This window comes from Loxodonta africana, chromosome 4 (assembly GCF_030014295.1).
Source record: "Loxodonta africana isolate mLoxAfr1 chromosome 4, mLoxAfr1.hap2, whole genome shotgun sequence".
Classification (NCBI taxonomy): domain Eukaryota; kingdom Metazoa; phylum Chordata; class Mammalia; order Proboscidea; family Elephantidae; genus Loxodonta; species Loxodonta africana.
In genome coordinates, this window is record NC_087345.1 from 164804140 (window position 1) to 164831846 (window position 27707).

The 27707-nt window shown below is 39.7% G+C and overlaps 1 protein-coding gene across 1 annotated transcript in view; it reads right to left on the reverse strand.

Moving 5' to 3' along the window:
* The window catches only part of C4H10orf67 (chromosome 4 C10orf67 homolog), a 156044-nt gene that overhangs the window by 84437 nt on the left and 43900 nt on the right, over positions 1-27707 (reverse strand). Inside the window, exons 5-8 of the mRNA XM_023548734.2 lie at positions 24921-25088; positions 18340-18487; positions 17185-17243; positions 7073-7138 (exon numbers count right to left, since the gene is read on the reverse strand). Of these exons, the coding sequence (XP_023404502.2) occupies positions 7073-7138; positions 17185-17243; positions 18340-18487; positions 24921-25088 (441 nt within the window). The remainder of the gene's footprint in view (positions 1-7072; positions 7139-17184; positions 17244-18339; positions 18488-24920; positions 25089-27707) is intronic.

Genomic DNA, 27707 nt, shown 5'->3' on the forward strand with positions numbered 1-27707 from the left:
AATAACTAAATTCAAGGCCTTATTATAAGGTATTTTTTGAGAGATTTCACAAAGCGTAATAGTCAAACTTTAATAATGTAATGAATGAAATTTTAGTTTAAAATGTCAATTCTAATTTCCAGGCACCAAAAGAATTCTATCAAAACATAGAATGCTTCAATAATGTTAAGATTTTTCGTATTATAATTGTATGGGTAATGCCATTGACGCTAACTCTGATTCATCTTATTGTTAAATTAAACAATGATGAGAAATATATCTAACCATTAATCTCATTGATGTCTGAACAGTGACTAAAGTGGATTTACCTATACAAAGCAGGTCTGCCTCATGGTTTTTGGGGTCTGGGAGGATCGTTACTGATGTACATAAAAGACTGTATCGTATGTGGTCTCAGTGTGTTTCAATACAAGGCTAATATTATAGCTATGCTCCATTATAATGGTTTAAAAGTAATTTTCTCCAGACTGCTATAAGACATTGCAAGGAATATTTAATAGTCATTCAAAAAGCATTCATTGAGTATATACTAAACATCAGACACTGTACAAGAAATGGAGTCCCTGGGTCGTGCAAATGAGCTAAGTGAAAGATTGGAGGTTGAAGTCCATCCAGAGATACATCAGATGAAAGGCTTGGCAATCTCCTTCCAAAAAATCAGCCACTGACCACCCTATGGAGCACAGTTCTACGCTAATGCACATGGGGTTATCATGAGTCGGGACTGAATGAAACACACCTTTTTTTGGGGGGGTGGGTAACTTTTTTTTTTTATTACAAGAAGCTGAGTATACAGTGGTAAGGCAAATAGACAATGAAGGAAGCTCTACACAGGTGGGACTGGTTTAGATGGAATAGTTAGGGAAGGCCTCCCTTGAAGAGATGACAAAACCAGTTGAGACCTAAAGAATGAAAAGGAGTCAACCACGTAAAGAGTGGGAAAAAGAGCATCTAAGTAAAAAAAAAAAAAACTAGATTTTTTTTAAGTAGAACAAAGTATGACAAAGACCCCAAAGAAGCAAAGAGCTGGATGGGCGTGATAAGATGAAAGAGAAGGTACAAAGTTTGGATTTCATTTGAAATGCAATGGGACACCATTGTATCATTTTAAGCAGGCAATGTTGTTATGTTGTTAGGTGCCATTGAGTCGGTTCTGACTCATAGCGACCCAACGTACAACAGAACGAAATACTGCCCAGTTCTGCACCATCCTCAAAATCGTTGTTATGCTTAAGCCCATTGTTGCAACCACTGTGTCAATCCATCTCATTGAGGGTCTTCCTCTTTTTCACTGACCCTCTACTTTACCAAGCATGATGTCCTTCTCCAGGGACTGATCCCTCCTGATAACATGTCCAAAGAATGTGAGACATAGTCTCTTCATCCTTGTTTCTAGGGAGCATTCTGGCTGTACTTCTTCCAAGACAGATTTGTTCGCTCTTTTGGTAGTCAATGGTATATTCAACATTCTTCACCAACACCATAATTCAAAGGCATCTTCCTCATTCATTGTCCAGCAGGCAATGGCATGATAACACTTATTAAGAGGTTATTCTTAGGAAGAGGTGCTTCTGTTCATGGCTGAGTAGATGCTACCAAACTGACCCTCCCGCAGATGACAACTATAAATTCTGGAAAAAACATAAAAAACAACTACCTGAAGACAGTGGAAAAAGATCGAAAGCAGGCAGATTCTGGAGGCAGTCGATACTTGGAAGAGTGGAACAGCATTGGCTGAATTTTGCATTTTTATGGCTTTTAACTTGATGGGAGACCCCAGTATGTGTTTGGTGAGGGAACTAAAACTATGATGAAAACCTGGTGGGGGTAGAATTCAGGGCAACCACAGCCAGTGGAACGTGAAGTAGGGAAATCCCAAAGAGCGCCAGAATGGAGCGATCTAAATTCTGTATATAAACTTCCCAAACCTCTGACAGACCCCAAGCCACGCTTGCAGCCTAGCTAAGTCTCAAAGATTGAGTTGAGATATGGGCTGCCACCCCTTGCAGGTGAGATAGACCTTGCAGTCTGAATCTAGCCTCATTGTTGCTGGGTGGGGATGAAGACTCAGTGCTCTGCCAGACCCTGCTGACATTACTATGGGGGGGAATCCGAGGGTGCTGCTTGCTTCTGCAGGGTGGGAGGGTGGGTTGGAAGATCAGCTCCCTGTTCCACCCCACTGAACCCATGGAGTGGGGTAGGATTTTTTCCATTGGTGTTTGGCTGGACTAGGGGAGGCATGGCCAAAATGGTTTTCTGTTATTTGGCCACCCTTTTCCTGGTCCTTTGGCTAGAGGGAACAGTCCTTTCTCAGAGGTTGTTTTTGTCTTTGTCTGTTGGCTACTCTGTGTTGCAGTTGCCTGTTTGTGATATATGAGACCATTTCACTCCCACTAGGATGGCTGGGTTTTTTAGGATGGCTACCCCCACGTGTCTATCAATTTGTTGTACTGTGGGGCCTTGCATGCTCCTGTGATACTGGAACCTATGTGTGGCTCGTAACAAATTATGGATAACATTGCAAAAAACAGGAATTCCAGAACACTTAATTGTGCTCACAAGGAACCTGTACGTAGATCAAGAGGCAGTTGTTCAGACAGAACAAGGAGATACTGTGTGGTTTAAAGTCAGGCAAGGTATGCATCAGGGTTGTATCCTTTCACCATACCTATTCAATCTGTATGCTGAGCAAATAATCCCAGAAGCTGGACTATATGAAGAAGAATGGGAAATGAGGATTGGAGGAAGACTCATTAACAACCTGTGTTACGCAGATGATACAACCTTGCTTGCTGAAAGTGAAGAGGACTTGAAGCACTTACTGATGAAGATCAAAGACCAAAGCATTCAGTATGGATTACACATCAACATAAAAAAAAATAAAGAAAACAAAAATCCTTACAACTGGACCAATAAGCAACATCATGATAAACAGGGAAAAGATTGAAGTTGTCAAGGATTTCATTTTAGTTGGATCCACAATCAATACCCGTGGAAGCAGCAGTCAAGAAATCAAAAGACACACTGCATTGGGCAAATGTGCTGCAAAAGACCTCTTTAAAGTATTGAAAAGCAAAGATGCCACCTTGAAGACTAAGGTGCGCCTGATCCAAGCCATGGTATTTTCAATTGCCTCATGTGCATGCAAAAGCTGGACAATGAATAAGGAGATCGAAGAATTGATGCCTTTGAATTGTGGTGTGGTGAAGAACATTGAAGATATCACGGACTGCCAAAAGGACGAACAAATCTGTCTTAGAAAAAGTACAACCAGAATGCTCCTTAGAAGCAAAGATAGTGAGACTGTGTCTTACATACTTTGGACATGTTGTCAGCAGGGATCAGTCCCTGCAGAAGAGGATCATGCTTGGTGTCTTAGGCATCTAGTGCTGCTATAACAGAAATACCACAAGTGGATGGCTTTAGCAAAGGGAAATTTATTCTCTCACTATCTAGTAGGCTACAAGTTCAAATTCAGGGTGCCGGCTCCAGGGGAAGGCTTTCTCTCTTTGTCCGCTCGGGAGAAAGGCCCTCACCATCAGTCTTCCCTTGGTCTGGGAGCATCTCAGTGCAGGAATTTTAGGCCCAAAGGATGCACTCTGCTCTCAGCACTGCTATCTTGGTGGTATGAGGTCCCCACATCTCTTTGCTCTCTTCTCTCTTTTATATCTCAAAAGAGATTGGCTTAAGACACTACCTAATCTTGTAGACCTCATCAGTATAATTGCTGCTAATCCATCTTATTACATCACAGTGATAGGATTTACAACATACAGGGAAATCACATCAGAAGATGAAATGGTAGACAATCAAACAAGGGAATCATGACTTAGCCAAGTTGACAGATATTTTTGAGGTAGACAATTCAATCCATGACATTTGGTAAAGTAGAGCATCAGTGAAAAAGAGGAAGATCCTCAATGAGATGGATTGACACAGTGGCTGCAACAATGGGCTCAAGCATAACAATGATCGTGGGTATGGTGCAGGACTGGGCAGTGTTTCGTTCTGTGTTACACAGCTCTGCTATGAATCGGAACCAATTCGATGGCACCTAACAACAACATACTTACATCACATACCCTAGTAATATGTACACCTGTGCCCCTTATACAGCATCAAGGAATATAATAAATATTGCTCATAGTAAGTATTTAGCTTAGCCATCACTTTGTGAGAGATAAATGACAATTCCCTGAAATGGAAATTTGGAACTTTCTGCTTGAACTGGCATTAATGGTAATAAACATTGACTTATGTTCATTGGAATATGTTAGCAGAACACTCTGACAGTGATGTGCCGAGGAAAAAGAAGTCAAGAACAAAATAATCAAATGATGACAAAGGAAGATTCTCAGGGCATAAAAGGATAAGGATACTCCTGTCTTAGTCTGGAAGCTCTGCTGAAACCTGTTCAGCATCATAGCAACACACAGGTGGCTGCGCATGAGGTGCGCTGACTGGGAATCGGACATGAAAGGCGAAAATTCTACCACTGAACCACTATTGCCCCCGATATTAAGAGGCACTATTCCTAGACAACAGTGCAAATGCATTTTGCAAAGATCACCAAAAACAACCCCTAGTTTTCAGAGTTGTTCTCAGCCTTAGGGCAGCAACCCTTGGCTGACTGTAGAACCCACTTGCAGAATATCAATTTCAGAACAGTGACTGATAGAACTGATGAAAAGGGATAGAAGAATAATCTCAATTTTATCCAATATGCAAGTCCTAGGCAAAGAAATTCAGTGATGTATCTTATTACTGTAAATGCCTGCTGGACCAGCAAAATTGTCATTTTCCTAGCTGGATGGCCAAAGAGTACCAAGTTATAGGCAATAGGATTGGGCAGACTTGAACTGGGACTCAGAAAGACCTCAGGCATCAGGGAACCAAGTTACAGGAACAAGGCAGACTACAGCAATAATTTAGTGCTGTGCCCCCAGAAGGAGGGGCTGGAGCAACCTATGGACTGCCTTCCTATCTTGAGTCTGGATTGTCCTAGAAATGGGTACCCTGAGACTAAACAGATGGAAAATCAGTAAGTTAAGAGTTGGATCATGGTACTTTTCTGATGAGGGTTCTCTGTTTTGTTAGTTTCAGATAAATGAAAGCTACTCAGCTCAGGAATAGTGGGAAGACATAAAATTATTTAATATGATTCCTCAAAAGCCAGTCAAAGGATATGATCACTCTATATTTACCTGCTTACCTATACATATGAATTGTGGCTTTTCAATACCAGATCTTGCACTCTGTAGGCTCTTAACAGGCCAGAAATTAATTGTATTGGGAAACAGTAACAGACAACCATGAACAAAAGCTCTTTAGCCAGGAAGTTTTTTAATTTTACAAAATGACCCTGGTCAACTCCACCTTCTCCCACCTGCCCCCCCCATCATCTTATTGCAATCACAAATCCTCCCACCCTGAAGAAAGCACTACAGTGAGCAACAAGTAAAACAAGGGCTTCCAATAACAACAGAGTGCAGCCCTCTTCAGCAAGAATAGCAGAATGCCTGGTGGTGATGGTGGTGGTGGTGCGGTCCCAAAATTGTGACCTTTCTGGATCCAAAGCCAATATGCCAAGGAAACCTTGGTCACAGGAGAACCTAAACCATGAGTTAAAAACTGAAAATGTGAACCACCAAAGCATTTCTAAGCATCCTGAAAGCTCTGGCACCCTCATCAAGTTTGTGACGCAGACTCTTGCTGCTTGGCAACAAGCTTGGGGCTCAACAAATTTCTAAACCACAAAATAAAACATGATTGGTTCCCCTGTGGGCAATACAATAGCACCCGTTAAACACTTACAGTTAAAAGAAAGGAGCAAAGTGATTCATAGAGTATGGGGTCTGCTTATGTACAGGCACAAACCCACTGACTAAGTAGTTTAATTTCTTCTCTATCGCTGCTAACAAACTCACAATATAACCTTGGCTTCCCACTCTATAAAAACACTTTCCATTTTAATGACGATGTGCGCATTTAGTTGTTTGTTTTTAGTCAAAAGGCCTGGACTTTAGAGGAATGGCATAAGAGCATGGGGGTGGGCTTAGAGGTAGTTGACCAAGTATACTGAAATAGTGGAGACTCATATGCCAGGTATTTAAAAATAAAGGGTTCAAAATCGCAAGTCTGTAAGCACATGGTTTTTTGTGCATAGTGAGCCATAACGTTCTTCGTTTCCTGCATTCCCAAGTTGGTTTCATAGAAGGCCTTATTGTAATCCAGGAGCATTGTTTTGCATTAATTTCTATGACAAGGAACCCAAAGCACATGGTGCTGACAGTGACAAAACAGAGCGAGGAGGGCAGTCATGACTTGGCACAAAGTGTGACAAGCTGTAGAAAAGCAAATGTTTCAATATCTGAAGTGGTGCTGATTTCCTATGAACAAACCTTTTCTCTTCTAAACAGTATCATATTCTTTTCAAGCACATTTAGAACGCAAGTCAAGCTGTGTTTTATTTTTTATTATAATAAACACAGTCAGTTTACTGTAACAAAGACATACTAGTGGTGATCAGCTGAAAGCCCAAGTACACCATAAGCTGGGCGGGGGGTAAGACTGGGGGCTTTCGGGGTGGGTAGTCAACTGATAAAATAAAAGACCAGCCGTCTGGAAAGTTCTCTTAAAAGAACATAAAAAGGCAGTGTTTTCTTATGAGACTAACACAGAATGCCAAAATATCTAGCTAGGCTCTGTTTTTGTTGTCATTTATGGCAATTTGTAACTAAAAATAGCAAATCCTTCAAAATATTGGGCTCTCATTTTTTTTTTTTATATATCTCCAGAATAAAATGCAAAAATCTTGTACATTGTTTTAAATTGTAACGCTATTTCTCATGGAAGACTCTTCTGTATAGTAAGCATATTTATTTCAGTATTACCCAAAACGTTTTCTTGAAAATGATAATTTTAAAATGTTCATATTAACCCACATGCACTTAGATCATTTATAATGGAGAAATGAATAGCTTACAGTACAGTTACAAATAAAGTTTATAAAAATTTCATGATTAAATTGCTGAATTCAGATTCATTAGGACAAAAATGTAAATCACCTTACCATATCTTGAACTAGTGATTTTTCATTTTCAAGCTCAAGTTTTAATTTCTCTCTTGCATCAATTAGCTGAAACAGAGAATATTATATTTTGATTAATGATTCAGAACACCTGAAATTCTTCCTCAATAGACTTTAGTGAGACGTATTTTCATTCTAAATGAGAAAAAATGGATCTAACATTATCAAAGGTAAAAATTAAATGTCCACAGATTATTATGAAATAAGATATTATTATAAATTATATTCGTATTATATAAGCTAGCAAAATATACCCAGAAAATGCCAATCTATTGACAACCTTCCTCACCCCACCCCCCAAAAATGTGACATCAATATACAATAAAACAAGTTCTCGTCTGACAAAAAGAGCAACTTTACTCTTTGTATGACCCATTTCTCTTATTACAAATTGTCTGCTCTATTTACAGGCTATCAAGCCACATTTTCATACAGATTGAAAAAGCCATCAAAACTATATACTGCAGGGCCATTGTACTCATGGGACCTGTCTCAGTGTTTTAAATTATTGCCATTTGCCACTGATTATATACACAGATAAAATTCAACCTTTGGTTTTTCATGCATTCAAGTCAATTCAATCATGTATTTATTAATGTAATAAACATGTATGGGACACCTATTATATGCAAGGTATTGTGTTAGGCTGTTGTTGTTAGGTGCTGTTGAGTTGATTTGAATTCATAGTGATCCCATGTGACAGAATAGAACTGCCCTATAGGGTTTCCTAGGTAGGCTGTAATCTTTACAGGTGCAGAATGCCAGGTCTTTTTCCCAAGGAGCCGCTGGGTGAGTTTGAACTTGCCACCTTTCAGATCGCAGCTGAGTACTTAACTGTTGTGCCACCAGGGCTTTTTTGTGTTAGGCTGTGAGGTACAGAAATGAAGAAGACAAGATCCCTTCCCCTGGAGCACCTACTGTATGGTAGGAGAGCAATGTAAAAAAAAAAAAAAGAATGTAATATATAAGAAAATATTTTAATAAACCAAATCTTCAGGAAGTCAAACCTTGAAGCATAGAAATCCCCACGACATGGCAAAAATAATCATAACAAGATATACTATGCCTGGTGTAACTTCACAGAAGGTGCAGCATTAACAAGGGTCTTGAAGGGTATGTAGAAACTCAGTAAGTTGGGGAAAAGGAAAATACGATGAATAACCACAGAGAAGCATAGATTGAGAGAAACTGGGAAAAGTTTGGTGTTATGGTAACCTAGAAGGCTCACAGAGGGATGGCAGGAAATGAAGTGAGGAGCCTCAAGGTGACATTGTGAGGGGCCTTGTTTGCCAGACTTAGGAGTGGAAGGCAGTGTGATGTATTGCAGAAAAGGGCAGTTAGGTTCAAAACAAAGTTGGGCTCCTTACCAGCTGTGTGGGCAAGTTATTTCTATGCATCAAGCTTTAATGTGACGAAGAAAAGTGCCAGAGGAGAAGGAAAAAAGAGATGGGATCAAGTGTCAACGCAGAAGGAAGAGTCAGGGCAAAGAAGAACATCCCCTCTTCTGATGAAATGGAAAGGTAAGGGTAGGTAAGTGACAGCCTGAGTAAGCAGGTATAGGAGGTATAGGGGAGAAATGATCCAGGTGTCCACCATTTTTTCTGTGAGTTAGGAAGCAGCATAGAGGTATGTACCTGGATGGAGTTGGTAATAAGAAATATATAGCGCTAATTAGATCCAAGTGAAATGATAGGCAGATGGAGGGTCCAGCTACTCTGGGTTTAAACCCCCATACTCCTGCAACATCACCAAAAGGCAAGCTATTAGATTGTCTCCAATAGCACATGGCACTCCACTAGAGTAGGACTGGAGGACGCTGGGGATTGGCTAGATTAGGCCCTCAGAAGGAAAGGATGGCATAGCTGAAGATGAAGGAGGTTGCAGATCAGGTTTAGAGAAAGTAGAGGAATGAGGGAGGTGGAAGGAAAGTTTTTGTATTGCTTGTGGTTCATCACACCTCGGTCTGAAAAGAACTGTCACGAAGTTTCCAATGGGTATCAGTTCCCAGCAAACATCAAGGCCATTAGCTGATCCTGCCACAACGTTCGAGGCTTCCCTATGCCCTCAGAACATAACCCATAATCCTTTCTGTCTCAGACCTCTCATCAGTTATCTCTCTGTTGTATTCTTATCCTCTCATTCTTCTTCTCATCAGCATAATTTAAAAATACCATAGGTTCATCTCAAAAAAAAAAAAAAATCCTTCTTCAACACCATGTCCCCCTCCAAGTACTCCCCTACAGCTCCCCGGCCATCCAGCCAAACTTCTAGTGAATTGTGCACCCTCGCTGTCTCACTTCCACCTTCACCACACTCCTCAACTCACCCTAGTCTCATGTCTGCTTCCACTATCCTGGTAAAATACGCTCATTAGTATTACCAGGGCCATTTTAGTTGCCAAAGCTAACTGTCCAATGTTCCAGTTTGTAGCATACCTGGCCTCTGGGCAGCATTTGACACCCTCATTCCTTTTGAGATTAGCTCTTGCCTTGGCTTCCCTGAGACCAGCTCTCCTGCTTTCCTTCCTGCTCTATAGCATTCTTACCTGAATGCTATCCAGCCTTAACTTCTCTCTCTCTCCACTCATCTCTCCACCCTTCGACCTTGTCAATGACAACAGCTTTTACTTCCTAACCATCTCTTGAATTCATCCTTCTCTTTCATACCTACTACCACTGTCTTCTTTCTGTTTCAGGACTTTATAATTTCCCTGGATTATTGAAGTCGACTCTTAACTGGTCGCTTTGCCTCCAGATTTTCCTTCCTCTCATTCGTTTCCTTTGTAGAACACAAATCTGATCCAGCCACAACATTCAAGGCTCCCCAGTGCCCTCGGAACATAATCCAAGCCATTTGGCAAGAATAATAATCCTGATTGTGACCTGAGGAAGGCAGCAACCTTACCTCCCACCACATCCTTACTCTCATCATACCCTTGGGCTCTACCAAACCACCCATACTTCCCTCACACAACATGCTATCTCAAGCCTCTTACTTCAAATACCCTTCCCTGATCCCTTACAATCCCAGCTAGGTGTGCCTCCTGGGTGCTCCCACAGCGACCTGTGCTTTCCTGCATCCTGATGCTCATCACACAGTGGACTGTAACCCCTGAGTACTGGTCTGCTCTGTCTCCTCCCCATTCTTTTCTTCCGGTAGCCCTTGAATCATCTGACACACGGAGACCCCATGTGTTGCATAGTAGAACTGCGCTCCATAGAGTTTTCAAGGCTGTGACCTTTCAAAAGCAGATTACCAGGCCTTTCTTCCAAGGCTCCCCTGGATGGGTTTGAACTGCCAGCCTTTCGGTTAGTAGTTGAGTGCTTAACCATTTGTGCCTGTTCTGTCTCCCTACCAGAATGAGATTCATGAGAATGAATTATATTGTGGCTGCAGCTGGAATACAGGCACAGATGCAGCTGTTATTAGGTTATTGGAATTAAAGCACAAAAGCTCCTGAAATCCATAATTGATAGTGCTTAGCTCAGGTAGATGGCTAGAGGTCAGCCTACTCAAATTCAGTCTCGTTTTCAACTTGCTTTTAATTACATCCAGGACTGTAAAGGGAATATGTGGTTTATCCAAAGGTTTCTGAGTCACCCCTTTTAATTTTCTCTGCCTCTTGCTTAACCGTTTTTCACATCCCTAGACTTTCCCCCTTCTTCTACCTCACCACAGATTATCACCACATAGTCTCGCCAGACTCATACTTCCTATTCTAGCCATAAGTCACAAACAGTTCCACAAACACATCTCACACTGTATGCATTTACACTGCTCCCAGCTCTTCACCCTCTGGTTCACCTGGAAAAGACTTATGAGTTCCTCAAAAATCCGTTGGATTGGGCTTCCCCAAGAAAAGGAGTGTGAGATATATTTGTGGAGCTGTTTGCGAAGCCCTTCTGGAACCTTCTAGATAAAGCCAAACATCTCTTCTCTATGTACACACTTCTACTACAGTTCCTATCACACTGCCCCATGGCTTTCAACTCTCCGTCTAGACTTGAGCTCTTCCACAGGAGGCGCCATTTCATTTCTGTATTTCCGGCAGTAGCACAGCAGCTGGCACTAAGAAGCACCTAATGAACACTGCTGAGCTTATGGACTTAGTGAAAGATACTGGAAACGAACAGCAAATATCCACTCTCATCTAACAAAGTCTAGTATGCTCTCAAGTTTACAAAGCACTTTCACATACATCATCTCATTCTCTCTTATCTACATAATAAGCCGAAGAGAAACAGGAAGGAGGGAGACAAGGGACTGGCACAAGGGGTTCTGGTGGAGGAAATGAAACAGGAATCCAGGGTTCTACACTCGTTCTGCTTGGTACCAAAATGTGTCTATATTCAGTGTCTATGTGGAGCTCCAGTGTTCACATATAAAGAAAAAAGAATTAAAAAAAGCAGGATAAAAAAAAAATGATCAAGCAGATAAGGGACCTGCTACACTTGTGTTCTGTCTTGAACAATAGAAATCTAATGTGAGCCATAAAAAAATAAATAAGACATATAATGTCAATCACACATATGTGAGTCACGTATGAAGTTCAGTAGGAATATAATGAATTAGGGTAGTCACATACGTAGTTTAAAATTTTCTAGGAGCCATTTTAAAAAGGTAAAAGGCAACAGGAGAAATTAGTTTTAATAATATATTTTATTTATCCTAGTATATATTCAAAGTCTTATTTCAACATGGAACCCATGTCAAAAATTATTAGTGAAATATTTCACATTTTTTACACTTTGAAATCCAGTGTGTATTTTTCACTTACAGGACATCTCAATTTGGAAGCAATATTTTCACCAAAAATACCTGATCTGCACTTAGATTTCAAAAATTTACAGAAGAAAAAGTAGATTCACATACCCAGGTTACTCAAAACATACGTAAAATTTTTCTGATAACTGAAATGAGTACCAGTTTTTACATTTAAATTTAAAATAATTAAAATTAAATATAATTAAAAATTCAGCTCCTTGGTTGCCCTAGCACATTTCAAGTGTTCAATGGCCACACGTGGGTAGTGGCCACCACAGGATGGTGTGCAGCTGTAGAAAGGGAAGGCAACGTTTAACTGAAATATATTTTTAATGATATTTTATTGTGTGTTTGGTGAAGGTATACACAGCAGTTTAGGTCCCCTTCAACTATTTCTATACAAGTTGTTCAGTGACATTGGTTACATTCTTCACAATGAATGAACAGTTTCATTACTTCCACTCTGGTTGTTCTGTTTCCATTAATTTCATTTCCCTGTCCCCTTACATTCTCATCTTTGTTCTAAACTAATCGTTGACCATTTGGTCTCATATAGGTGATTTTTTAAAGGAGCACAGTACTTACAGGTGAAATTCATTATTTTTTGAGCCAATTTGTTATTGAGCTACAAGGTGACCTCAAGGGTTAGTTTCAGTTCAAAGTCTGAAGAGTATCTCAGGGCAATAGTCTCGGTGAGTCCTCCAGTCTCAACCAATCCAGCAGTTCTAACTTTCTTGTTTTTGTTTTTTTTTTAAAGGAATTTGAGGTTCTGTTCCACATTTTTCCTTCCGTTCTATCAGGGTCTATCTATTGTGGTCCACATTTTTCCTTCCATTCTATCAGGGTCTATCTATTGTGGTCCACATTTTTCCTTCCATTCTATCAGGGTCTATCTATTGTGGCCCAGATTAGAACGGTTGGCAGTGGTAGCTGGGACCATCTAGTTCTTCCGGTCTCTGGGTAGATGAGGCCACAATTTGTGCAGACTGTTTGTCCTGTAGACTAGTTTCTTCAAGTCTTTGGTTTTCCTTCTCTTGCTCTGGGTCAGTAAAGACCAATAGTTGTAGCTTAGATGGCCGCTCACAAGATCTTAAGACCCCAGACACTACTCACCAACTAGGATGTAGAACATAACTTTATGAACTGTATTATGCCAATTGACTGACATATCCCATGAGACTATGGTCCTAATCCCTCAAACCCAGAAATCCAATCCCTGGAGGTATTTGGTTGTGTCTAGTAAGTATTGGTAACTGTGCGCCTATGTGCTTTGTTATATATATGAATACATGTGCATACAGCCACATAGATACATATACATATGCATACACCTATGGAGCCCTGGTAGTGCATGGTTAAGAGCCAGGCTGCAAACCAAAAGTTGGCAGTTCGAGTCTACCAGCTGCTTGTTGGAATCCCTATGGGGCAGTTCTATTCTGTCCCATAGGGTTGCTATGAGCCAAAATCGAGTGGATAGCAACTGGTTGGGTTTTTTTCTTTATACACGTATGTGGCTATATACATACATATATACCTGCACATATATTTTTTGGTTGTTTTTGCTATTGTTTCAAAGTTATATATGCCATAGCAATTAACAACAGGTCCTTTTCTCTTGTGTACTTTTTAGTGACATTGTTTACCTTTGTCAATCTGTGTACACTTCACCCTCATTCACTGTTACGTTTCCCATCACCAAAAATAATAAGTGTCTACTATCTATAGAAAAATCCCCCACCCCCACCCTCACCCCCACCATCCCTGGTAACTACTAATGAACATTAGTTTCTGTATATTTACTTGTTCATGCCATTTATAAAAGTGAGAACATACAATATTTGTTTTTCCGTGACTGACTTATTTCAATCAACACAATATCCTCCAGGTTCATCCATGTTTCAAGACATTTTGGGAACTCATTTTTATCTATTGCTGAGTAGTATTCCATTGTATGTATTTACCTCATTTTATTGACCCATTTATCTGTTGATGGATACTTAGGTTGTTTCCGTCTTTTTGCTACTGTGAATAGTGCTGTGATGAACATAGGTGTGCTTAACTGAAATATTCAAGCTCACGCAGGATATAACCAGTTACTCAGAGGACAGTTCTCTTCTTAATTGGTGGGTTAATGGTAAGAATTTTTGCTTAAATTTCTTACTGTACTCATCCTCATAGAGAGTAGTAAGCTTACACACCTCATTTCTACAAGTGGTAGTACACACTGAGTAGTTGTAGAAATATTTAAAGAAAGAAACCAGTGATGTTCTCTTGTAAGAACTAGTAACTAGAAAGCTGAGATTTCATTTTTAACCTTAAAGGTTGATGCCAAGGAGGTTAAACTTGTCTGTTCACAGGCTCTCTGAAGTTCTTTCTGTAAGAAATGCATTTGAACCGTTACCATTGCTGTGGGAGAAGCACAAGAAAGAAGAAATTTCTTCCTGAAAACCTGTGATAGGTTCACAGCTATCATAGAAAATACTTCCCAACTCTGACCCACCAGTGTAACCACTTCTTTAAAAAAGTATTTCTTTGAAGCATTTCTATCAAAAAACTAAGAAGATCATCAACTACAAAATCAGAGCTGGTTGAAATTTGAACCTAAACTTAGGCACATGTGGCCACTGAGCTCTTTTGTGTGTGTGTGTGTGTGTGTGTGTGTGTTTTAGGTGAAAGTTTACAGCTCAACTTAATTTCTCATGCAAAAATTTATACACATATTGTTTTGTCACATTAGTTGCAATCCCCACAATGTGACAGCACACTCCCCCTTTCCACCCCAGGTTCCCTGTACCCACTCAAACAGTTCTTGATCTTCCTGCCTTCTTATCCTGTCTCCTGTATCTGATTGAGCTAAGAAGCACACTCCTCGCATGTATTATTTTTTGGTTTATAGTCCAGTCTAATCTTTGCCTGAAGAGTGGGCTTTGGTTTTAGTTCTGCGTTAACAGAACATCTGGGGGCTGCAGTTTTGGGGGTTCTTCCACTCTCCATCTAACCATTAAGTCTGGTCTTGTTACGTGAATTTGAGTTCTGCCCCTCCCTTTTCTCCTGCTCTATCGGGGACTCTCTGTTGTGTTCCCTGTCAGAGTGGTCATTGGTGGTAGCTGGGCACCATCTAGTTCTTCCAGTCTCAGGCTGATGGAGCCTCTGGTTTATGTGGACCTTTTGTCTCTTGGGCTCACATTTTCCTTGTGTCTTTGGTATTCTTCAATCTCTTTTGCTCCAGGTAGGTTGAGACCAGTTGGATGCATCTTAGATGGTTGCTTGCAAGCTTTTAAGACCCCAGATGCCACTCACCAAAGTGGAATGAAGAACATTTTCATAATAAACTTTGTTATGCCAATTGACACAGACGTCCCCGGAAACTATAGTCCCCAGGCCCCAACCCCAGCTACTCTGTCCCTCAAAGCGTTTGGGTGTGTTCAGGAAACTTCTTAGCTTTTACTTTGGTCCAGTTGTGCTGACTTCCTCTGTATTGCGTGTTGTCCTTCCCATCACCTAAGATGATTCTTGTCTACTATCTACTTAGTGAATTCCCCTCTCTTACCCTCCCCACCCTCGTAACCGTCAAGGAATGCTTTCTTCTATATTTAAACCTTTTCTTAAGTTCTTATAATAGTGATCTCATACAATATTTGTCCTTTTGTGACCGACTAATTTCACTCAGCATAATGCCCTCCAGATTCATCCATGTTGTGAGGTGTTTCGCGGATTCATCATTGTTCTTTATCGTTGCATGGTATTTCATGTGTTTTTGTTGCATAGTAATTCATGTGTAATTTGTTTATCCATTGGTCTGTTGATGGGCACCTAGGTTGTTTCCATCTTTTTGCTATTGTGAACAACGCTGCAGTGAACATGAATGTGCATGTCTACTCATGTGAAAGCTCTTATTTCTCTAGGATATATTCCAAGGAGTGGGATTACTGGATTAGTATGGTACTTCTTTTTCTAGCTTTTTAAGGAATTGCCAAGTCATTTTCCAAAGTGGTTGTACCATTTTACATTCCCACCAGCAGTACATAAGTGTTCCAGTCTCTCCACAACCTCTCCAACATTTATTATTTTGTGTTTTTTTGGATTAATGTCAGCCTTATTGGGGTGAGATGGTAGTCGCTGTAGTTTTGATTTGCATTTCTCTAATGGCTAATCATCGTTAGCATTTCCTCATGTGTCTGTTAGCCACCTGAACATCTTCTTTGGTGAAGTGTCTGTTCATATCCTTTTCCCACTTTTTAATTGGGCTATTTGTCTTTTTGTCGTTGCCCACTGAGCTCTTGAAACATGGCTAATGCAACCAAGAAACTGAATTTTCAATTTTATTTCATTTTAATTAAGTTTAAAAGTGGCTACTCAATTCCATCACTGGAAAACATTGATGGGTAGATGAAATGATTTGGGTATATGAATCTGCTTTTTTTCAACTATAAGTTTTATGAACTGTAAATATATTTTCAGTTTATTAGTCACTGAAGAATATTTTTAAGTGTTCCAGGTACGTGTTAAGCACTAGGAATATATCAGTGACTGAGATAGGCATAGTATTTGCCCACAGGGAGCTTACGGTATGGCAGGGAAGGCTGACAGTAACAGGAGTGTTGTAAGTGCTGCAATGGGGGAGGTAGAGCGCTAAGAGAGCACAAAGTAGGAGCACCTGACCTGTATGGGGAAGGGCAGGAATTGACGTGGTCCTGCTGCATTAGATGCACTAGGAAATCTTGACTTCCCAAATACCAAAAGAATTGCCTGCTCGAAACACACATTTACTGGGAAACCTAAGCCCAGTTCATTCATATACAGAAGCATGAACATAAATCAACACCTGAGAATAAGACACCTTATTCTTAAACACTACAATCTTCCCACAACCTCAAGCACATCTTTGGAGTTCCTGTGTATTGTAACTTTGAGGTTTCTTACAATCAATAAGGTAGCTGCTCAATTATCCCAAATAAAAGAAAACAGCAACAACAACAACAAAACCCCACTGCCATTGAGTCGATTCTGACTCATAGCAACTCTATAGGACAGAGTAGAACTGCCCCATAGGGTTTCCAAGGAGTGCCTGGTAGATTTGAACTGCTGACCTTTTGGTTAGCAGTCATAGCTCTTAACCACTACGCCACCAGGGTTTATATATTAGTTCATTTTCAAAATGAAATCCCTATTTGTTACTAGTCACCCTACCCAAATAATGGAGAGAAATTAAATGTATAAATCAACTTTTCTCTGTATCACAGGACAAGCGGGACACAGTGTTATTTCACCAATTGTGCTGATATTTCAATTTAAAAGAGTCATTCATCAATGTAAAAAAGATACAGTACCCTTTGAATGGTTTTATGATCCTTTTCTGCCATCTCTTTCAGAATGAAAATTTCGTCTTCTGTAAACAAAAGGAGAGAGAGGCCAACCATGAAATTACATGCTTATGCCCCTGTATTCAAACTGCGTGGTTCAGGCAGGCTCGACGCTGCTGGCAGGCATGGTGGACCAAAGTCCTAGCAGGACTGTGACCTTCACAACTGCCCTTGACATTCATAGCCTTCTTCCTGCTGTTCAGACGGCTGGTCAGATAGGGATTAAGAACTAAGTTCAAGATCCAAGTGTGGCTGAGGGCCGAAAGCTTTTCATCAATACTAGAGATGGACATTTTTGCTGTTAGTCACAGCCAATACAAAGTGCTTAGCAGGTGGCACTTTATGACTCAGTAAGAACTACCCAAACCTGAAAAAGTAGTATTATACCACATCAGAAGAGAAACTAAACTACCCTGGCATGGTATAATTTGATATTCCATATACCCAATGTTACCAATGCTTTGTTATAATTTTTTTTTGGCTTACTCATTGCTTTTCACACTGAAGATTAAGGGCAACATTAGATAATTAACATAAGTACAGAGATAACAGTATGTGAAAACACGTTAAAGAAATTCAGCTTTGATAAACACAATTTTTTTTATCAGTTTACGGTATTAAAGGGGTATAAGGTGTACAAATGAAAATCTGTACTTAAACTTTGTATCAAAAATTGAAGATAATTAAGTAGTAAGTAGCAGCATTTGGGGGAAATTCTGACTGTTTCTCCGCAAAGCATATTACAATATGTATACTAGAGTGTTATAAATTTTAGATAATCAATTAAGCACATGAAACAGAAATCAGCAAAAGTATCTGTTGGTAGCATTTCTAATTGAAGTAGAGTTCTGATTAGCACATTTTTACAAAGGCCAATGCTTGGCTTGGGGGAAAAAAAAAAACACTGAGTTAAAGTGGCAGGGCTCAGAAGTTCAACTGCCAGCAAGCAAGGAATCCTATCTTAAATAAAAATCAGAGATGGCTATCAAGTTGCCCTTTCAAATGTAAATAGGCGTATGAATAATCAAATGTGCAATGCTTGGAGATCACAGTAAACACAGTTAAGGATTTTATGAAGTTCCCAATGTATAGATTTTCTCAAAAGTGACTTCAAAATATTACCTAATACTGCATTTTCTTTTAGATTGAGTTGTATTTCTTCATCAAGTTCTGTAATGATTTGAGTCAGTCTCTCATTTTCCACTTTCCACTCCAAATTTTCCCTTTCCATGGTTGTTTTCGGAGGGCTGACCTCTTTGGTAAAGGACTCCTGGAAGATGAGGAATTCATATTTCTAAGCAGGGAGCCATGGATTTAAATATGCAACACAAGAACAATACAGATACAGAAGAGCTATCATATAATTTTCTGAATTCTATTACACACTTATAATATGAATAGTAAAAAGGAAAGAGATTAAATAGAGCTTGCTGGAAGAAAGGCTGCCGTACATTATGTACAAAGACCACAACACATGGGGACATTTTATTGACAAGAATAATGCATATCATACTGTTTGTGTGCCCTCATCATTCAGGTCAATTCATTATGGAGGCTGTGTCCGGGGAGGCAGCTGGGGCCCCTCCACCCACACTTCCCTCTGTGTGTGTCTGAAGTGCTGTCCGCCCGTAACTAGGCAGACTGGGGAGACCGTGGACGGGCAGCGCCAGGGGGTGGCAAAGTTCACAGCTAAGGAGGGGGGCTTGTTGCCTTTGTGGCATTTCCCAGTGTCAGTGCTGCCAATGTCAGGAGGAGCACATCACATGTCAAAGTGGTGACGTTTTCAGGCTGGGAGCCGCATGGAGTCCATCAGGCACACGGATATCCACACAGTTGGTTTTCTGCTTGGTGGAGGAGCCACCCAGAGGCAATTCATATTCTGAACATTAACATGGCTTTGCATGCCTGTCACACTTAGAATGTGCAGGCGTTTAATGCTATTGAAGACTTTGGTTTAAATCTCTGTGCAAACAGTGATTACCTTGTAAGAAGGTTTCAGGATAACTTACCACAAAGGACATTAAAGTTATAGTTTTAGTAAAGCAAACTCATTTACATTTTTATTATGTGTGTCTTTTGTTTAAGTCTTGCCATGTCCATTATGGTAGAGCCTTTTTCTTACGCAATTGAAGCTTATTGGGACAGCTACTCCATTTTTTTTCCCCCTCTTGTCTGTTTCAGAGCTATTGAAAACATCTGAATATACTCCCTAATGGCTGTCTAGATTTTACTGCCACACATTAAAAAAAAAAAAAATTAAGATGTAATAGATTGTGGAAGCTGGTTAAGAACTTTATACTTCACTATGGTAAGATATTAAACAGATTACACAGTCTCAAAATATTAGAGTATGCTTAAAAATCATATTATTATGCTAAAATGATAGAAGGCTCTATGTGCCTTGTTTCAAAAGTACTATAGACACTAGAGATACTTTTGAACTGTAATCTTCAGAATTAAACCTACTCTTTTTGTAGAGATGCCATGATTACAAATAAATAAGAATAAAATCTATCATCAAAAAGGAAAAAAAAAAAATCATGTCTCCCTACAGACCAGTTTCTTATTGGAACTGTACTTTAATCTTATGGGTATCTGGAAGGAATTATAATGCTTTCCTCTGTGATGAAAATGGTTTGAAAGAAAAATAAGTGGCTAAAATGTTTTATAGTATATTAACAATGAACTTAGCTACATCAGAGTTAATATTTAAAATAATTTTATGAAATTCTGCATAAAGCCCAACTGCAAATCTTCACTATTTTGACTCAGCACTCCATTTAAGCTCTTCAAACCCAAACCATTCTTAACTAATGAGGAGAACTAGCAAACCTAGTTAGTAATTCATAACAAAGCTATTTTCTTAATAAAAGCAGAATCCGAGTCATTAATTTGTTGCCTAGACGTTGTTCAACTTGAGACCATCACAGAAAGTATTTATAGACTAAAAAGGCTTCACAAAAACCAATAGTGGCCTTAGTAGACTTAAGCATGTGTTTCCAAACAGTGACAGAATATGAACAGCGAGAGTGGATGGCAAAACCACCATTATCATAAACGAAACAAGAACTACCTGCATTAATAAGGTGAAGCCCAAAATTTATAAGTTGTAGCAACAAATATCTAAATGAGATTTTTCTAAAAACCTCATTGTATGAAAGCAGCAAACAAGGAAAACACATTAAACGTGAGGGCTTTTTCTTCCACAGATCAGTCTACAGCTCCTGTTCTCCCGAGGCTAGCCTTTAGCTCTGTCCCCACCATCTGTCGGCTGCAGGAACTGCAGGTAATTAACTATTCAGACTCCCACAGCAATGAGGACACTCATTAGCAAAATGAACAAAGGGATAGTTCTGTGTGGCTACGGTCATCCGTTACACTCTGAGTGGCAGGTTTTGTGGTGGTGTTCCTCCTACCATCTGCCCATAACACTAGTTTTGGCTTGCTTGAACCAGGAGACTTCTTTAAAATAAACTGCATTAATAAGACAAGGTTAAGAAGGAAGGAAACCATTAAAATGTGGTTAACTCTATGTAGCTATTTAAAGCCGCGTTATACTCTGAGATTGTGTGGGATCTAGGATCATTCTAGAATTTTTAATTTATAAAGAAACTTACCAATTTAAAGTTTTTTTTCTAGCATACTGTGAAAATTAGTACTTTAGGTGGCTTGACTCATTAACTGCTTCGTGTTACCTAAAAATAGAATAAATATTGAGCCCAATTGGCTTATGCACTATAAGAGAACTTGTGAATATTCACAAGACGAGCAGAATCACTGTTCCTGGGTTTCAGAAATGCAAATTGAATGTTCAAAGAATTATTTCTGGAAAAAGGTGTACTCGAGAGCCTAGCAGCTCAAAGTGAGGTCTACAGAGCAGGAACCTCAGCATCACCTGGAGGCTTGTTAGAAATGCAGAACCTCAGGCCCCACGCAAGACCTCCTATATCAGAATCTGTATATGAACAAGATCCCCAGGTGATTCATATGCACAGGAAAGTCTGAGAAGCATGGGTTTAGAGCACTTCACGTGTCTTCTCAGCACTTTCCCTTCTGCGCATACTGGCGTCTTGATTCTGCAGCCTCCCGGTAGAGTGCTTAGACATCTCAATTTGATAGTCAGGGTGGAGTTGGGTTGTGATGCATGCCCGTGCCTCGTGACAGTCACGGAGAAGAGCAGGTGCTTGCCCAATGAGTGACAATCAGGACAGTGGCACACTGGGGCAGCGCAGCCCTGCAGAGCCGCCACTCTTGAATGACAGCTCTGTTTGGAGCTGCCAGCAACTAGCAGATATGTTCACCCGTGGAGGGTGGTGGGTGATGGTTGCACAGCTCATCCACGTTGGGTAGGAAAGAAAAACGAAGTCTATTCAAAATGACAACTCCACTTGAAATTAAAATATATGCATGTACACACACGCACATACACACATACTTCGACAGGCTAACCTCCTTTATATTCTCAAAGGGATTTACCACCATACAGCAAGGCAACCGGATAACTACAGTGTTCTACAGTTAAGTTGCATTGGTTTCCCATAGAACAAAACCTGAAAAACTCTTTCCTTTTAATGAAGTTGCTCTCAGGGAAAATGCCACATTAGTTAAATTCTGATCCAGAGACGAGGCTTCTATAACTTGAAGAGTTTCTTTTCCTGATTTCCATTTCGTTGTAAAGAGAATATAAACCAGCTGTTTTTTAAATTGTGTTAAACTTTCCCTTTTCTACTAGGTTCTTGTCAGATTCTCTTTCAAAAACAGTCCAGGGGAGATACTCTACTTATTAACTCTGAAGTTATTTATGTAATTTGACTGTCAGAATAAACTAGATCTTTCCCGCTGTTTCCTGAGTTTATTTGTCAATTTTTTTCCAAATGATTTCCATTGTTATTTTGAAAATTTTCAAATTGTTTCTCCAAATTGTTTTCCAACTTGAATTTCAGATATTTGGTGACTCAGCATTTGTATACCACTAGAGGGGGCAGTTGTATAAGATGAACTTTCAAATTAAAAGGTGCGGTATCATGCAGAACTTCAGTGGCGTGGAGTTTTAGGAAAACTTATTCTCAGAGGATTAAAACAAGTATTTTGCATAGGTTTATTTGATATAACCCATGATCTGCTTCTGTGGCATCATGTCTGTGCCCTTAAAATGCACACGAGTACTGCTCTGCATTGGCTTACATTTTGTTGGGGTCCATAGAAACTGGGGGAAACCCACACACCTAGTTAATCAAAAGTACCTCTCCTTACTCAAATCTTAGGGTGTTCATAGAAACTGTGATGTGGTCTGCTTGGGGACAAGTGATAGTGGAATAATTAGGTTATTCTTGATGCCATCCTTGAAGCCAGACAACACTCGCTTATATATGGACGCAGGGAGCCTCCCACTTACTGGCTCTCAGACTCAGCCATCCTCATTCTTCCCCCGTATTATTCAGACAGGCCAGGTAACAGATTTAGGAGAACACATAGAAGTGTAAACAGTTCAAAGAAAGGTCTCATGTTCTAGTATAAGGAGTTCAACTACTGAGTCAGAACGCTCTCAATAGTCCAGAGGTCTGTGTTCACCTATGGAGGGTGGTGGTGTTGGCTGAATGGCTCGTCCATGTTGGATAAGAAAAAAAAAAGAAAAATCTACTCAAAATGACAACTCCACTTGAAATTAAAATATACGTGTGCACACGCACACTCATTTTTATGGAACGTAAATCAGATGGTCAAAAGGGCTTCTGCATTTTCTCATAATGATAATTAGAATTTTATATACTCATTTTTCTTTACGGAACTCAAAGCAATTGCCATTCCATACAATAGGTATCATTATCATAACCCTTTACCTTAGTTAGGCAGGTCTCACTTTCCGTTTCACAAATGCAAAATAAATGGATCAAAATTGCCTTGCCGCATCGAGGCAGAAGATCTTTGGCCAAGGCAGGATTAAAAGCAAAGCTATTACAGTTTTGTTTTTTTTTTTCCTATTATTTTCTTCAACAAATTAAGAGTGGCTGTAGACCCAGGAAACCAAACCAAAACCAAACCCAGTGCTGTCGATTCGATTCCAACTCATAGTCAGACCCTACAGGACAGAGTAGAACCGCCCCATAGAGTTTTCAAGGAGTGCCTGGGGGATTCGAACTACCGATCCTTTAGGTTAACAGCCGTAGCACTTAACCACTACGCCACCAGGGTTTCCGACCCAGGAAAAGGTTATAGAAAAATAAATGCAAAAATTGGACGTTCCTCCCACTCTAAAGCAAACAGAACATATAAAAATAATTAATATTCAATCTTATGAGATCTATGTTTGATACTTATTCCTGCACTGCTTAAAAAATGCCCAGTTTTTTTTTTTTCAGAACATAAAAAATTTGAATACATTAACAAAGGAAACCCTCCTACACAAACTAGTAAACAAGATCCTTTAGAATGACGCTTGATCAATTCCTTGTCTCTGATAACCTTGAGGTTTTAAATAAGAATACTAGTGTAGTATTTAGGTGAACAATTGTAATTAAAGGGACCAGCAACCCCTAAGTGTCTCTTAATAGTGTTAATATTTTGAAGTATAACTTCCCAGATTTTTCTCTGTGCCCATATATGCACATATCAGTATTTACATGTATACATATACACACAAGCATTAATATATATTAATACATTATTATAATACAATCGATACTATACATACACTTTAATTACAACCTTTAATTGTTATAGTAGAGCATAAAGCTCCATCTCCTCATGTGGGATTTGGAGTCAGATGAACCTCGGTTCATGTCCAATCTCTGCCATTTTCTAGCTGTGTTTCCAGGGAAGTGACCTAAGCACCCTGTCTCTGCTTCCTCATCTGTAAGCTGGGCCGTGAGAATGAGAAGACCATCAGTAAAGCACCTGGTAGCTGCTAATTGCTATTCTGTAGATTTTTATTCCTTCTGGGTCCTGGCATTTTCACTAGCCTCAAGCCTCAAGGAATCAGCTTCTTGTTCTTAGAACCTAATAATAATTAGAATTATTTTCATGCTGGTGGTGCAGTGGTTAGAGGAGCCGACTATTAACCAAAAGGTCGGCGATTTGAAACCACCAGTGGTTCTGGGGGAGAAAGATATGGCAGTCTGCTTTTGAGAGATTTACAGCCTTGGAAATCCTATGCAGTCCCTATGAGTCGGAATTAACTCAATGGCAGTGGGTTTGGTTTGTTTGTTTGTTTGTTTTGCATCTTAAAGAGCCCTGGTGGTACAGTGGTTAAGGGCTTTGTTGCTAACCAAAAGGTCAATGGTTCAAATCTACCAGCTACCCTGCGGGAGAAAGATGTGGCAGTCTCCCTCCGTAAAGATTTACAGCCTTGGAAACTCTACAGGGCGGTTCTACTCTGCCCTATAGGGTCACTGGGTCAGAATCAATTCCTTGGCAATGGGTTTTTTCAAGGGGTTATTTACATGTTCTTCTTGAGTAGGAAAACTTTTATAGTGAAAGATACGTTCTTCTACTTCCATTATAAATATTGAGAACAATTGAATTGGTCCAGTTTATAACTATTATGGGGGTTTTAGAATGTGCCATTGAGCAGAAAAGGGCTGGACTGGCTTTGTTGTAAAGGGCAGAGATGCCTAACCTGCACCCACTGAGTGTCCTTATTCTCTACCCAGGCTTCTAGGTAGGTGTCAGTATATGCACATACGCTAACACTGATTATTTTTTACCTTGAAATGCAGAAATTTTAAAAAGTCATTTTCTTCATGTTGTTCTAGTTCCTCGGTTAATTCCTTAATAATTTGATCTTTCTCTTTCAGTTTTCTTAACAAAACATTCATTTTGACAGTATTGGAGTCTTGTACAGATGTCTTCTCTTCTTCCACCTCAAAGAATTGCTGAGGAGAAAAAGCAGCACTGAAAAGTCAGACACTAAGCTGGCACCACCAGAAACCATTAAATGCTTTGTCTAAGCCGTTGTCTTCTCAAGTTATTTTTGTAAGATGTATACAATTTTAAGTAAAGAACTATGGGTATACTGAAAGATACACAGCACAGTACTATATCCCATAAAACATATGGTATGATATAGTCCTCTAACTACATCAGCCATACACGATAAGGTACATCCTGATGTTAAATGCACATCATGATTTATGAATCATGGACATTTGTCAATCATTGATAAATGTCCTATTTCAATCACCCTCAAGAAGGCAAGAAAGCAAAATTTTTGAATGTGTAATAAAGATACGGTACAAATTGAAGCAAATATCCATCGTACAACTAATTCCCTCAGTGGTTTAGAGTGGAGGCGAGGGAAGAAAGAGTGCCCGTTTTGAGCATTTAAGTGCTTCGCTATTTGCAGCCATTACTCTGAAGAACTGTATCCCCTAAACAAAACAAGAAGTGCTTTACAGGTGGATGCCGTTGCTTACTTCCAGCAAATAAAAACCTCATTTTCAACATGCAAAACCATTTTATCCATTTTTGACTATTTAGAAATTATAGAAGAATTGTTTTACTTTTATTACTTGTGTATAAGTAATGCATGTGGGCATACACACACAGGAAACAGTAAAACCTCATGATATCTGCTAATATACCAAATGTATTTCAGAGTTAGATTTACAAATCAAAATTGTGCTAATATTATATGATGAATATCAGTAAACTGAGAAGAATAATATATTGAGGTAGGATGGAGTTAGCCTTAGTAACGTAACACTGACATACCTACACCACGCTAAAGAAAATAACCAGTATGTAACTACGCAATAGAATTTAAAAAAGTGAAAATATATGTGATAATATCAGCTATTTAAGTTTAGGGTTTTAAAGAACAGTATTGACTATGTAGATTATATCACATCTATCCTTATCTATGCCTACTGCTTAAACATTCTGCTGAACTCAAGAACCATTTTTTCCGCCAGTACCCTGGATGTTACCAGGACACGTCAAATTCAAACAGAGCCCAGCATCTGCACTGTCACCCTTTCTGCCTCCCCTGATTAATAGCAGCACAAGCCAGAAACTCAGTACACCTTCTCTTCACCTATTGACTATCTCATTATTCAACGTTTCATATTTATGACAATAGTTAAAAATCAACTATCCAGCTATTTTGCATGTTAACGACATACATCTGGCAACAACAAATGCCGAGTTGCAAGGCAGAATAACACTGTGATGGTTAAGGTTATGTGTCGGCTTAGCTGGGCCACGGTTCTCAGAAGTTTGGCAGTTATATAATCATGATATTTGGCAGGTTTGTAATGATGTAACTTGGCAGTTATGTAATGACATAACTTGGCAGTTATGTAGTGATGTAGTCATTCTCCATTTTGTGATCTGATATAGTCATCCTCCGTTTTCACATAACACTGATTTCACATAATGACCTAGTCTTTGGAACCTAACCATGTTGATAAGTGAGGAGAGGGTATAGCCATTTTAAGTTCTTTCCTCTCCCTCACTAACTCACCAAATCTATTCAACCCATTTCTAAATTTCGACCACACCCACTCCTTCCTCCCCTTTTCTGCTGCCATCTTCATCCTTGCCTTGTTCACCTGGACTATCGCAATAGTCTCTTAACTAGTCTCCCTGCCTCTCACTTTGCCCTCTCCATCCTGTCGCCACACTGTTACCAAAATGATCTAAGATACAACTCTCCCCATCTCCTACAGGGTAAACTCCAATCGCCTCATCATGGTGTAAAAAAGGTCCTTTGTAATTTGGTACCAGCCTGCCTGGCCAGCAACTCCTGCCAGTCTTTTCTCCCCTTTTCCACACCCAAACTGGGCATGTGATTTCCCAGAAACACCATGGGGCCACAGGTCTCTATGCCTTTACTCTTGCAGTTCCTACTCACCTAACAAGTTCTTACTTGTCAACCTTGCAGAGTGGCATTAGAGCAGGATAGCCTAGGTCTGCAGAACAGCTCTGTCACTTGATAGCTTTATGTGCCTTGAACTAATTTCTTTAACTCCCATGCCTTGGTTTTCATCATCAATACAACAGGACTGACAAGAATAGTACTTGTTGTGAAAATCAAATAAGATAGATAATGCATGTCAACAACTTAGAATCGTGTTTACAACACAGTCAGCCCCTATAAGTTCCATATCTAAGCATTTATTATTATTGTTACTATTTGTCACTCAAACCTGATGCCACCTGCTCTGAGAAGCCCTATAACCCCTCCCTCCCCCATCTTCTTCCTCTGTGTTCTTTCTATATCTTGTAAATACTCTTCCTGAGTCACTTTGTATATTTATTTATCCACGCACAGGATAATTTTCATGATCTGAATATTATGGGTTTATTTTACCCTTCAAAAAAGAGAAAAGAAAGTTTTCATGATACCACAGAGATCAATGTCCTAAAAAGGAATGAGAAAGTGGTGTTGGCCATTGAGGTAGTGATGCTTTTGACAAGCTGGCCAAGTCATTCCCTTTGTAACACAGCACGAAACCACCTCTGGGGAACCAACTTAAAATCCCACCCAGGCC